This window comes from Lagopus muta, chromosome Z (assembly GCF_023343835.1).
Source record: "Lagopus muta isolate bLagMut1 chromosome Z, bLagMut1 primary, whole genome shotgun sequence".
NCBI lineage: Eukaryota > Metazoa > Chordata > Aves > Galliformes > Phasianidae > Lagopus > Lagopus muta.
The window spans coordinates 24,894,978-24,909,468 of NC_064472.1; the positions used below are offsets into that span (position 1 = coordinate 24,894,978).

The following is a 14,491-nucleotide window of genomic DNA, read 5'->3' on the forward strand; positions in this document are numbered from 1 at the left end:
TTTGCAGCCCTTGTTAACTAGGATTCCTATATTGTTTTTTAAAATCCGAAGAGAACCTGACAGCATTAATATAATACATTATTACTTGCAGTCTTCTAAAGGAGACCTGAATATCCACGCACTATCCAGAACAATGTGCAAATCCAAAATGCTTGATTGTGAAATGGTAACAGTGCTGAGAACAACCTATTCTTTAAAGGTTTAACTGTAAAGGTCTCTTTAAAGGGATCATCATTTATTTCACTTTTAAGAGATGAGTGGAAAACATGGCTTAAAGTAGTTGATTAATTTTTTTAGTTAGTGGTGTTATCTGTTTTTCTCATGACAATAATAGTTCGCAGTAATCCTGTGCCACCGTTATAGCAACTCAAAATGCACAATCTCTTCTTCAGATGAGATGTGTTGGGAGCGTGTCTGGGATGTATTTCAGGCTTTGTCTTCTACAATCTTGACAGCCTGCCATTACTGCCTGATGTTCTATACCATTGTTGTTTCTTGTTTTTTAATTTAGCATGTTTACACATGGCATATATAACATCTAATCTTACTATATATATTTTAGCTGTACATGATTCAAATAATAAAGGCATTCAGATAAAATATATCCGCATTTTAGTCCTTGCACTTGTCTTTAGCTGTTCTTTGTCTTTATGTCAAAGCTCAGGGCTTATCTAGCTGTTTTGATACTTCAGACAATGCTTAATTTGGTTCTGATTCATCTAAGTAGTTGGTGGAATTGTAGTACATCCAATACTTGAAATTCATTAATAGAATCACAGAATAACTCAGATTGGAAGAGACCTTGGTAGATCTCTAGTCCAACCTCCTGCCCAAAGCAAGGGGAGTTTGAAATTAGAGTGGAGTGTTCAGGGCTTTATTACATCCGGTTTCAAGTCTTCAAAGATGGAGACTGCAAAACTTTCTGTTCTGTACACCTGTCATTACAGGGAAATTTAATATGCTATAGTGAAAGTCCTTGTCTATATCCAATCAGAAATATTTTAGTATCTATTCTTTTTTTCATCCTTGTACAAAAGTCTGGATCTGTTTTCTTGATGTCTCCTTGGTGGTCCCCTGACAACAACTTTTTTCTCTTGACTGAGAAGACAGACTTAATCAGAATTTTCTCAGAGCGTGGATGAAATGAATTTCTCTTGTCCAAAGTTTTGTGTATTTTAATATGGAATAATATGTTAATATAGAAGACAGTTTAGATCAGTTATTAGTCACTAGACTAATTTTAAAGTACTTTTTTAGCTGCAAATAGTTAAGAAAACCAAATTTCCCTTCAGTTCTCATGTTACTGGTATGCCATATGCAGATTAGCTCACATACCATGAGTAAATACATTTGAAAGGGGATCATGATCTTGTCTGAACTTGGTTTTCTGGAAATTAAATAGGAAAGACTTCTCAAAAACTTGGAGATTTTAAGGTTCTTTGCTTTAGTAAGCTTGTTGGTCCTGAGTAATGTGGAAATACTGGGAAATATGGTCTAGAGTAGAGTCATTCATGGGCCACTGTTCCTGTCAGGAATGATCTGCACCAGCATGGGCTTTCCGTAGGCCACAGTTTCTTAACATGTATCTGCTCCAGTGTGTGGGGGTCCTCTATGAGCTGCAGTATGGATATGTGGTCTGCCATCAATCACCACCTCCTCCCCTGGCCTTGACATTCCCTCTGCTGTTTCTTTCTTTTTGTTCCCTCCTTCTCTCTCCCAGTGTAGGTATTTTTTGTTTGTTTGTTGTTGTTTTGTTTTGTGGGGTTTTTTGGTTTTTGGTTTTTTTTTGTGGTCTGTTTGTTTTTTGTTGTTTTTTTGGTTTTTTTTTTTTTTTTTTTTTTTTTTTTGTTGTTGTTGTTTTTTTTCCCCCAGAAGTGTCATTTATATGGCTGGTAGGCTTAACTACGTCCTGCAGTTGAGTCTGTTTTGGAGCTGTCTGGACCTGGCAGTGCCTGACATGAGCCCTGACTTCGTCCCATAGAGGGCCCCCTGCATCCTCTCTGATGGAAATGTCTTTATATCTACACAAGAATTGTCTTTTCACTACATTGCTTTAGTGGCTCAACATAGGTTGTAGAAGTGTCTTCTACAGCTATGGATCTGATTTAAAAGCATTGCATTATCATCAGATGAATGTCTTCTCAGACATAAGTAAATATTGTGAGATAATGAAGTTCAGCCTACTTTCTCATATATTTTAAAGGATAAAATTTGCAGAGGAAATGCTAGGCTTAATCTGATTCCAGCATCACTGCATCTTTATTCAAAATATGTAATGTAGATATAATTAGTGGCTTTAATACAGTCATACACCTATTATGAGAGAATGATGTTGAGTTGTTAGTCTGCGTGGAATTCATGAAATGACTCACTTGGATCCTGTGCCAACTAACTACAGATAGAAACTTACATGCAGTGACTCATTAGTGTATCACTGTATTCAACGAGTTAGCATTTTAACAGTTTTACCCTTCATCCTTTGTCATCACTGCCTGAGCAACGGTGTTGGGCAGTTCAAACAGTCACTTAGCAGGTCTGACCTCAATGAACCATTTATAGTTATATTTAATTTTTGGTTGCTGATCTAGTAGTTTCTTGCACATGACTTATTAAAAAAAAAAAAAAAAAGAGAAATGCATCAGTCTTGTTTGTGTCCCTGGTCTGTAAATCACCCTTCCTATTCAGCTTTACTTGCTCACACTTTCTTTGCTGAACACATTCTTTTGCTCGCACTCTTCTTTGTTGTGGTTGGACTCAATGATCTTCAAGGTCTTTTCCAACCTGAGCAATTCTTTGATTCTAAGATTCTGTGGGAAGGGATTCCTCAAGGTAGTTAACTTCCCAAGTTTTGTTAGAGTATATATGAATGCACACTGTGTGCATGCAAACAAAATAAGAAAATGGATGGCTCTGGAAATCTTGTTTTAAAAAAAAAAAAAAAAAAGCTAAGCTATACTGATCATTCTATTTATTGGCATATGTATTGTTATCAGCCATTTCATTCCTTCAGCATCAAAAGATCATGTCGTTTTGCAGGAGACAGAAAAAAGGAGAAGAACAGAAGAAGCATATAAAAATGCTGTAACAGAACTGAAGAAAAAGTCCCACTTTGGAGGGCCAGACTATGAGGTACATTTCTGCTTTACATTTTTTTTTAAAGCCAGGAGTTTGAAAGCTTATTATTAAATGATTGTATGTGTAAATCAAGGTGAACAGCTTCTGCGAGAGTATTCATGCCACCTCAGTTTTTCCAACTTGAAAGCTGGATGACAAATTTCTATCCTCAATTTTTTTTTAATGAAAATCAATCTTCATCTTGTCCTTCTTGTGTCTAGATAATTCATTTACTGGTATTTCTGGTGAATTTTGTTTTTTTTTTAAATACATTCGGTACTGCTTATATGGAGTAGTTACACTTTTACTTTCTAATGGGTCAACTGTATAGGTATGTAATGCAAATATGGAAATTCTAAAGGCAGAGGCAGTCCTGGATCTGAAGTTCAACTAAAATAAATTTTTGACTTGTCTCTGTTACTTCACATGTGATCATAAATGCAGTGAATTTAGGATTCTGCTTCAGCTGTTAAATTGTGTATTTCAGAAGCTTCCTCTTCAGGTAGTTACTCAAATTCTACAGTGTCCAAACCACCTTCTGAAAAATAATACAAGCCAATGAACCTGTAGTGCAGTTTATATGATATTTTTTTTTTTTTTTTTTGAGAACTTGACTTCTTCACAAGCATTAATCAAATGCTTGTTTCTGCTTAAAAATCAGAACTTGAGAAATAGTAACGATATAGGATACTTCATAGACATTTGGGCACTGCTGCTTCGCTCATATCCATTTTAGTTTTTGAGATTTGGTCGATTTGTTTATTTTACAGTACAATAACAACAGTAAGCCTAGTTTTATTAAATTGCCATTTTAAGTCTTAAACTTGAGTTTTCAGTACTCAGTTCTACCTGCTTCTTTTTGTTAAGTTATTCTTTCAGGAATTCTCAAGTAAACGATCCCCAGTATTTTTTGTCTTGTATTTTTATCTGAAGCACTGGAATACTCAGAAGTAGTCTAATTGTGCAATTATGTTAATATGCTTGCTTTTCTGACATTCTGTAAGCATTTTTAAAGAGGAAATATGTGTTAATTAAAGCTTAAATTTGATGTCAAAGTATGTTGACGATTCCTCAGTTTCCTGTTTTTTTAACCTTGTTTAACTACCTCCTATGTTACAGTTAGAGGGAGTAACTTTCTTTAACAAGCAGTGTTTTCAGATGATGTTGGTAAAAATACGGAATATTTTATGGATATGGAAGAATTTCATTCTGTCAGTTACATACATAATACATACATACTCCTAAAATTAAATTTAAATGGAGCTTTCATGTCTCCAAAGTTTTAAACTAGTTCTTGTTTCTTATACTCTAGGAGGGCCCTAATAGTCTGATTAATGAAGAAGAATTCTTTGATGCTGTTGAAGCTGCTCTTGATAGACAGGATAAAATGGAAGAACAGGTACTGATGCTTGAAAAATGTGTTAATGATGGGCGCTTCATGGGAAGCTTCAGTGACCTATGCTCATTCCTTGGGTGCATCTCCTGACAATTCAAAGTAGAATTCAGTTCTTGGTATTTGTAAAGTTAAGTACTGTTGTTGTTTAACACTAATTATGAGAAGCTGATTTCACAGCTTATGTGGATTACAGTGCAAATGTTAACCTAATTGAATTTCTCATTTCTGATTCTTACATATCTTAGAATTCTGTATAAAAGTTATTTGTAACAGGTACATGTGCAAATAGGAATACCAAACACTGCAGGTATTTGTCAAAACATCACTACTGCCCTGAAGTCTATTTTGCTAATAACAGCAGCAAGGATCAAATAGGGATAACATGCATTAAGTGTAAGGGTTGCTTTGAGAGTAATGCCTCCTGTTTATTTCCATGGAAACTGTAACAAATGCAAAGAGCACAGTAACGCTATTTGGTAGAGCAAATTCTCAGCTACAAAACATTATTTTTCAGCATGGTCACCACCATTAGCATGTGTTTTTGCCAGTGATGAACAACAGCCTGCATGCTGGTCTTGTAATAAATAAATAAATAAATGAAAATTATTATTGATTGATCAGTGGTTATTACTATTATTATATATTGATGCAGTAGCCTTAGTGGTACCAATTAATTTTCCTTAATCTATAAACACACCTGGAAGTATAGATGAAGTTTATGAATATTTCATTCACTTAGAAGATCATCAGGATGCCAACTTAAGGCCTGCCAGGGATGGCATTAGTTCTTGTTTTAATGCAGTAGCCATTACATAGACTGAGGATGACTCACTCTCTTTAATAGTACACTTAGTAGCAACTAACTACCAATAATTAAGCCTATTTTGTTGCAGTCTCAAAGTGAAAAGGTCAGATTGCACTGGCCAACGTCCCTACCTTCTGGAGATGCATATTCTGCTGTGGGGAGTCATCGATTTGTCCAAAAGGTAAAATACTTCCCACAATTTCCAGAGAATATTGGCTGATACATGATGTTTCTATACAATTTGTATGGGTAGGCAAGATTGATTTTCTTTTGTAAGTGTTTCTAGTAACTTTTCATGGTTTATTCATATTCAGTTAAAGCAACTGGAACTGGAGGAAGACTGTTTTCTCTTGGCTCAAAAAACACTGTTCTGAGTGTTCATTTAGAATACTCTTGACTTCTTTCAAGATTATCAGTGATAGTAAAGGAGACAGACAAACTATCAACCTGAGTTTCTAAGATTTCTTCACCAGAATTGATTGAATTAGTTAAACATTTTTAAAAGTCACTTGGATCAGGATCAGTGGACTTTCATTTTAATGTTACTGGAAACACTGTGCTCCTCTCATGGCTACACTGGGAGCATAATACATAATAGGTGCATGAAATCAGCATTTGCTGCTGTGCTTGCTGCTTATGGTGCTTTTGTTTTCCTTTTCTTCATTATCTTGTGCTTGCAAGTTGGTACTGAATGCTCTGTTGTGCCTTTGTTCTGATTACTTGGTTTTTTCTTTGTCTGTCTCTGGTAGCCCTATAGTCGCTCTTCCTCCATGTCTTCCATTGATCTAGTCAGTGCCTCTGATGATGTTCACAGATTCAGCGCCCAGGTACCGTATTTATGTGTAGAGTGGGGGTTACATATCTTTGCTATATTTCATCTTCTCTAGAACCTGCATTTTTGTTACATGAATCACTGCTTGCTTTAAACTAGTACATTGAGACAAACAAAGGAGTTCTCTATTAGTAGACTAAATGGTTGTCTTTTTACATTCTGCTTGCATGCATATCACTCCTGCAGAGGCCCAACCCTTGTGAAACTGTTGGATTGATTTCGATAGCTTTAATAAAAATGCATACAACTTGAACTTTCTGCATTTCTGATTTTTGTGACATTAGAATAACACCTGTTTTGTGTGGGATGGAGATGGTCTTTGCTTCAAATTTTCTTCTTTTTAAAATAAAGATGTAATTTTTTTTAACACTTGTCACTTATAGTGACGTTAAGATGATAATACTGATCTTTAATATTCACTGTTTTTGAGCTCTACAACTAGATTTATTACTGAAATGTTATAAAATATGTTGCTAGTAAGGTTGTGGATATGAATGGTTTTGTAATGAGAGCTTTAAATATATTCATTGATTCTTCAGAAAGTAACTGAGTTCCTGAATATGTAAATGTAAAGTGATATATACACCAGTAATGTACAAAATTACTTCAGGTGCTTGGTCTGAAGGGGATGTAGTTTAAAGTTGGGTTAACTAAGTGACATCATGTTTTGGTCTCTAGTCTCAAAAAAATGATGTTCAAACATGAGATTCATGCTGCTAGTTTTCTTCTACTGCTAACCTTTATCTTACTGTGAACCAGAGCAGAAATTCCTTCTAGAGTATGTTGCTTCATCTTTTTTAATCATTGTTTAATATTGCAGAGAAGCTGTTTTTTTTAACAGAAGGAATGAATTTTCTTTTGTTTAACAAAGCCCAGAATCATGCCACCTGCAGAAAGTACTGCAAGCTTTCCAAGCACTAAGTTTATTATGCCATAAGCCAGTGTGACACAGTATTGCAAAATAATATTGATAACATTAACCCAGACCCAAGCGTGATCAATGGCAAAAGAGGGAGCGTAGACAGCAAGTAAGGCTCTACACAACAGAGCTCTGAGAACATGCACAGCAATGCTTATAATAAATTTGTTTTGAGACACTCTGGTCAGATCTGTTATTTCAGCCTTCAGGCCACTGATGTTGGGTGCCAAAAATAACGGTGGTTGTTGTTTAACCCGTCAGGCAGTTCAGTGCCACACAGCTATTCATTCACTCCCCACAGGTGGGTTGGGAGAGAGACTTGGAAAAGTAAAACTTTTCAGTTGAAATAGACAGTTTAATAGGACATTTTTGTTTTTTATACCAGCAATAACAGTTGTGCATCCATATGGTAAACTTCTGTAGCAGAGATCTAATATGGTGGGAAAATAAATCATTTAAAAACAAATCTGAAATTGACAAGGTCTGTATCAAAATAACACAAATTAAAAATGATAGCCAGATGGATTTGCATTTGTGGCTGCTGCATGGATTTTACTAAGCAGAAGTTATCACCTAGTATTTTAGGATGTGGCATTAAGTTAACTAGCTCACTGCTGAAAGGATGATCTTGCTAGTTTACAAAAATCTTCCCCACCATTAATTACCTCAGTATTTTTTCCCTGGAACAAAGTTCTACCAGACTAACAAATCAGTTCATCTTCTCTGGAATTTCACTGCTAGTGAGCAAACAGGTGAAAGACAATGAAGAGAAGAGCTGCATGCCATCTTCTCTTGACAACCTGCCCTTGGCTTTATTGACATAAAATTGGTCTCCATTCCCTCCCTGGAGACTTGATTTTTGGAAAGACCCGTTTCTCTGATCTTATGCAGATTTTCTAAAAAGTCCACCATACAAATAAAATTACTGCTTTAAATTAAAAATAAATATCATATTTCTGTTCCAGAGCACATAAGGAAAAGATGAAGTATTCTTTCATTTTGCTTTTCTACTTTTTCACTGATTACTGTAGTTGTTTCATGTGTTGTGAAGCCTGGTGCGTTTATAAAATAGTCTTGTAAGCAGTGCAAAAACTACTGCTGATGCTTCAGTTTTATTCTTAAACTACGCTGTTGATCAGTTAAGTAATGGTTAGGTGTAGTGCTTTTCTGTTTAAAAAATAAAAAAACAAAAACAAAAAAACCATAGTAATTCACGTTAACAGTGTCAGTCAGGTGGTATTGCTTGCTGTGACAGATTTTAGTGGTCACCTCCTGTTTAGGTGAAGCTTAGTAGATTGTTAATATTTGTAAACGTACTCAGCAGTGTATACTGTATTTTTGCTTCTACTGTTATTTGGAAGGGTAGTATTTTCTCATAGGACAGGGAAAGAAAAAGCATTGTAGAATGAAACTGCAAACTGAAAATAATAATGCAAATAAAAAGGCATTTCCTGTTCTGTCACCCACTGCCATATGCATTAAGCAGAATTTTTAACAAATGAGGTGTTCCCACAGCTGGATTAAAATATATCAAATATCTGAACTTTCAGGAAAGCACACAACTGTCTAGTTTTAAATGAATGTTTTTTAATACATGAGTCTCTGCATCATCTAATTTTTTTTAATGTAAGCAGTTCTGTTTTTTTTCCTAATTTGTAATTGTGCAAAGGTTCTGGTGGAGCAGAGCAGGCATGTTTTGCTGGTAACTGAGAATCACAGCGGATCTGTGTTCCTGTGTTGGGTTTGCTGGTGTCAAACCACAACACTTCCGTCCTGCTCTCATCATCCCCACCCCTACACCTTTGTTCAGCTTTTTAAGCGTTCTTTATTGGCTGCTGTCCTACAAGAGTCACTAGGCACTGTAATTCTGCTTAGAGATACCTGAAATAATTTTGCTGAACTGAAACAGTTTTCAGGTAGAAGTAGGGAGTTTTGACATTTCAGGCATGCAATGGAAGAATGGGAAGTACTCACAAAGAATTAAGTTATACTTTGAATCATTGTTTTGGCTTTTATTTTTGAAGCCCGGAAGTATCTGTATCTTAAATACAGTATCTTAAGCTTGGATGGAGAACTCTGTTGTCCCAGTTCAGCACTGCACAGGATTGACGTATTGACATGTGGCTTCCAGTAGCGTACAACTGCCTGTCCAAGAGGACGAAAAAATTTTAAAATGTGTATATTTTTCTGCTTTAAAGGTGGAAGAGATGGTACAAAACCATATGACTTATTCCTTACAAGATGTAGGAGGAGATGCCAATTGGCAGCTAGTGGTTGAAGAAGGAGAAATGAAGGTAAACATCTGGTTTATGCTTAACTGCTGTCAGACAGATATCCTTGTTCTCTTTGAGTACTATCACTCAGTAAGTTATGCCATTACAACTTCTGACAGTAGTATTGTTCGAGCTAGAACTAGAGTTTGTTAGGGCTGCAACATCCTGTGTAACACCTGGAATAACTTTATGGATTGCTTCCTTCTCTCCTGCTAAAAACTTGGTATATGAGGATGTTATATGGTAGCAAGCTGCTGTCAGCTATTTTACTGTGCTTGTGTGGATCCTTATACATAGTGATAACGTAGCTTTGTTCTTTTTATGGTAGAGATTCTCAAAATAATGTTACCATAATGTGAAATGTCATTTAAAAATATCTGCATTAGAAGTGACCGGAGAAAACTGTCTTGGCAAATTATTCATGCATTAGTATTGCAGCTTTTTAAAAGCTGATGCTCATGTGTAAATTGTTTCATATTTCAATTTTGACTATTTCTGTCCTACATCTCATTCTTTGTATTCGATCATAGGTGTACAGAAGAGAGGTGGAAGAAAATGGAATAGTTTTGGATCCTTTGAAAGCAACACATGCTGTTAAAGGGGTAACAGGACATGAAGTTTGCCACTACTTCTGGAACGTGGACGTTCGTAATGACTGGGAAAGTAAGGAATCTGTTCTTACATCTTACTTGGTTATTAGTGATCATAGAATTTCCCAGTTTGGAAGGAACCCACAGGGATCATTGAGTCTAGCTCCTTGCTCCATGCAGGGGCACTCAAAATTCAACCCTATGTCTGCAAGTATTGTCCTTGAGCTCTGGCTGGCTTGGTGTTGTGACCAGTGCCTTGTGGAGCCTGTTCCAGAGCTCCACCCTCCTGCCTCTTGTCCCCCAGTCTGTATGTATATCCAAGGTTGCCCCATTCCAAATGCAGAATCTGGTACTTGTTAAACTTGTTAAACTTTATAAAGGGTGATTGCCCAGCCCTTCAATTTGTTGATGTTTTTTTGCCTTTCTGTGCTCAAGGAAGATGACAGCTCCTCCTATTTTATTATCATGTGCAAGCTTACTTAATATGCATTTAAGTCCTGTGTTCAGCTTTTTGTTAAAGAAAACTGGCCCTAAAGTGCCTCCCTGAAGAACCCACTCGTGATTGACCACCAGCCTGATGTAAAGTATTTACTTGACCCATCAGCCAGTTGCTCACCCAGTGTTTTTATGTACTTGTCTAGCCATATGCTGGACAGTTATCCAGAAGGGTCCTGTAAGAAACAGTACCAAAAGCTTTTGCTGAAATCCAAAACACCACATCTTTTGGCTTCTGTTTGTCAGCTAGATAGGTGACCTCATCATAAAAGGAGATGAATTTTATTTAAAAGGATTTTCCCCTTGTGAATCCTTGTTGGGTACCACTCGTAACTGTAATCTTTCAAGCATTTTCAAGTCATTTTTCAGCAGCTCCCAGAGTAATCTTTTCAGTGATTTTACCAGGCACTGAAGTGGGACTCACAGGCCTCTAAAATTACCAGAGTCTTCCTTACTATCTGTTTTTTAAAAGCAGTACAACTGTTGCCAGTTTCCAGTCAGTTTGTACCTCTCCAGATTCCTAAGTCCACTGAAAAGCATTTGAGAGAAGTCTCACGGTGATACCAGCCAGCTCTTTCAGTCCCATGGAATTAATCCCATCAGACCCTATGGGCTCAAATGCAAGTCTGAATCAGTGTATCAGCAAGCATATTGCTCATAACATTGACCTAGTATCTGTGCTATTTTACTGATTTTTTTTCTTCTGTTTTTGTAGCAACCATTGAAAATTTCCATGTTGTGGAAAATTTAGCTGATAACGCAATCATCATTTACCAGACACACAAGGTAAGAATTACACTTCACCTGTATACTCACACTACGAAAGCAGTACTCCAGCTTGTTTTGAAATACTTCAGTGGCTCAACAAACAAAAATTTTGCTCAAAAAGCAAACTAGCTGAGATCAAGCTCTCTATGAAATTGCAACTTCATCAACTTTTTGAGCTTGGCTAGATGGTATTATTGGCTGTGAATGTGTCTGCTGCAGTATGTAATAAGAAATGAGAGCTGTTTAATATTATCTATAATATCACTTCCAACAAGGTAGTGGTTATCTAAAGCAAACTGAAGCAGTAAGTCAACACTGACTACAAGCAAGAAACTCAAACCACTTCAACATTTGTCTGTTTGCAGTAATGCAAGCTGTTGTTAACTATGAATATTTCACATAAGCATTTGCAGTAGGACATGGTGCAGTTGCTGGTGTAATATGTGGTTCTGTGACTTGGCTATGCTTCTTTTTCTCCCCCAAACAGTTTTGGTGCAACTTCACTAAGTGTTTCATTTGAATTGTTATTCAATAATTGTAAATTAAAAGGTTCAAAAAGAAAATTTGTAACTAGTAGTACATATTAATCATAGAATCATATCATAGAATGGCCTGGTTTGAAAAGGACCGCAGTGATCATCTGGTTTCAACCCCCCTGCTGTGTGCAGGGTCACCAACCACCAGAGCCACATCCAGCCTGGCCTTGAATGCCTCCAGGGATGGGGCATCCACAACCTCCGTGGGCAACCTGTTCCAGTGCACCACCACCTTCTGTGTGAAAAACTTCCTCCTAATATCTAACCTAAACCTCCCCTGTCTTGGTTTGAAACTGCTCCCTCTTGTCCTGTCACTGTCCACCCACGTAAACTTAAATCTTGCATGATGACAAGTACTGGTATGCTGGGACACTTGAACAATTAGACAATTACTTAGATAATTTTATTAGTGATGGTATTATGTTCAAAATGCCATCACAAGAAGTCTTCAATTTTCTGTTGTGTAAACTATAGTGTTACAGTAAAAACAACATTTTTGCTTCTATTGAATGTCAGGAAGAATAGCTTCTGCATTGTTTCTTCCTTTGTATTCTTACTGGGTGCTTGTGGAATTCTCTGTTGGAAACTGTTAGTTTACCACATCTGTCTTGCTGAAGTAGTAGCTCTTAAAAATGCTAGATACAATGTTTGCTTCTTTTTCTCTAGCTCTTCATGTTTATGGAGGCCTAGATGCATCTGCAGACTTCAGTTGCATGTATTTATACTTAGCCACTAGCTCTGCTTGTAGCTTACAAGCAAATCATGGCAGATTGTTTTCCTACCTTTCGAGGGCCTTAAACTGTTGCCTTAATGCTTTTTTAATGAAGTGCACCTGATACGCATCTGTACAATAGCTATATTTTCTGTTTCAGTTTTGAAAACTGCATGAAATTACTAAAATAGAAGCATGGAATCATTTGTGTTTGAAAGGACTTTAAAGACAATCTAGTTCCACAACCCCTGCCATGAGCGGGGATACACCTTTCTTGTGCTGAGAGCCCCAGAGCTGAATGTAGTACTACAGGTGGAGCTTCACAAGGGCAGAGCAGAGGGGACAACCACCTCCCTTGCCATGCTGGCCATCCCTCTTTTGATGTAGCCCAGGGTATATTTGGCTTTCTGTACTGCAGGTGCATGTTGCCAGCTTATTTTGAGCTTTTCATCCACCATCACTTCCAAGCCCTCCTCCTCAGGGCTGCTCTCTACCCACATCACCCAGACTGTATCCGTGTTTGGGATTGCCCTGATTCAAGTGCAGCACCTTACACTTGATCTTGTTGAATCCTAGGAGGTTCATATGGGCCATTTCTCAAGCTTGGGCCAGATCCCTTTGGATGGCATCCTTTCCTTCTGTCTGCACCACCCAGCTTAGTATCATCTTTGAACTTGCTGAGAGTGCAGTTGATCCCACTGCCTGTGTCATCAATAAAGATATTAAAGAGTACTGGACTAAACTTTTTTTTACTTAGATAACATGTCTGACTTTGTTAGCCTTAATTGTTTTGACCTATTAAGTATAAAAAGTATTTAATTTGTAACGTTTTGAAAAGCTTATGATTTTTTTCTCTGCAGAGAGTGTGGCCAGCTTCTCAAAGAGATGTGCTGTATCTGTCTGCCATCAGAAAGATACCAGCATTCAGTGAAAATGATCCTGAAACATGGATTGTGTGCAATTTTTCTGTGGAACATGACAGCGCTCCTGTAAGTTTTGCTTTTGCTCTATCTAGTACTGCTTTAAGAATTTTTCTGTTCCATTTTTGGACACAATTGTTCTGTTATGTGGTGATGGTAGTGCAGTACAAGTGTAAACTAGGCTGAGAGTTGAGGTAGGTATGGAAAATACATTGTTTTTTTTTTAAATGAGGTGATACATTGACCTGTGTGTTCGAAGACAAAAGCTTTTTTTGCCTTATCTCAACAAAGTGTTGCAGAAAAATGAAAATAAAATATGTATGTGAAAACATTTTAAAGAGTGGCAGTGTGGATATGAGCTTGTGTAGTTTAGATATGGAATCTATTAAACTTGCAGTGTGCATCGTTCTGCAGATACTAGCACTAATTGTTGTCTTTGGAATCTTTCTCTGCTTGTGTCTATGCCACTGCCTGCTTAAAAGGGAAAAGTTGCTGATGTCTGTAGGGGTGTCATCCGTTTAATACTTTCTTAGTAATTTGTTAAAATCATTGAAATACCTTATGTCTAGTATCCATTAAGAAAACCAATGTGAGATTTAGGCATTTCAGTTCAATACTTTCCTTATTCCATACGTACCTTTTGTTTGCATTCATGGTACATCACTGTACTGCTAGAACGCACATTCCTCAAAAAACAGGCTTTGTCTTAAGCTTTACAGTAAAAGAAAATGTTAGCAATCAAATAGGAAGAAATAAGGCAACTTGGAGGCTTACAAATGTTTCTTCATTTTTCTCTGGCAGCTGAACAATCGCTGTGTCCGTGCCAAAATAAATATTGCTATGATATGTCAGACATTAGTAAGCCCACCAGAGGGGAACAAAGAAATAAGCAGAGATAATATTCTATGCAAGATTACTTATGTAGCTAATGGTAAGTCTTTATCTCTTCTATGTATTTTTTTTGTGTGACATTTGAGGTGTATGCTAATTCTGGTGAACTGAGTGCTAGCAAGAAAAAAGTCAATGCAGCTTTCTGTTAAACATAGGGCAATGTTTGTGATCTTTGTGTTCAAAAAGATGTAGCAGTCATGGAAGGGGAGGTCATCTGCAGGACAATATCTGTAACTCGGG

General features: G+C 36.9%; 1 protein-coding gene across 2 annotated transcripts in view; it reads left to right on the forward strand.

The window, feature by feature from the left end:
• CERT1 (ceramide transporter 1) overlaps positions 1 to 14,491 on the forward strand; it is a 68,589-nt gene that overhangs the window by 50,863 nt on the left and 3,235 nt on the right. Inside the window, exons 8-16 of one of the 2 annotated variants that reach the window (XM_048931040.1) lie at positions 3,037 to 3,129; positions 4,427 to 4,513; positions 5,404 to 5,496; positions 6,065 to 6,142; positions 9,265 to 9,360; positions 9,870 to 10,002; positions 11,140 to 11,210; positions 13,301 to 13,429; positions 14,162 to 14,291. In XM_048931040.1, the coding sequence (XP_048786997.1) occupies positions 3,037 to 3,129; positions 4,427 to 4,513; positions 5,404 to 5,496; positions 6,065 to 6,142; positions 9,265 to 9,360; positions 9,870 to 10,002; positions 11,140 to 11,210; positions 13,301 to 13,429; positions 14,162 to 14,291 (910 nt within the window). The remainder of the gene's footprint in view (positions 1 to 3,036; positions 3,130 to 4,426; positions 4,514 to 5,403; positions 5,497 to 6,064; positions 6,143 to 9,264; positions 9,361 to 9,869; positions 10,003 to 11,139; positions 11,211 to 13,300; positions 13,430 to 14,161; positions 14,292 to 14,491) is intronic. The other variant, XM_048931041.1, reaches the window with a different exon arrangement.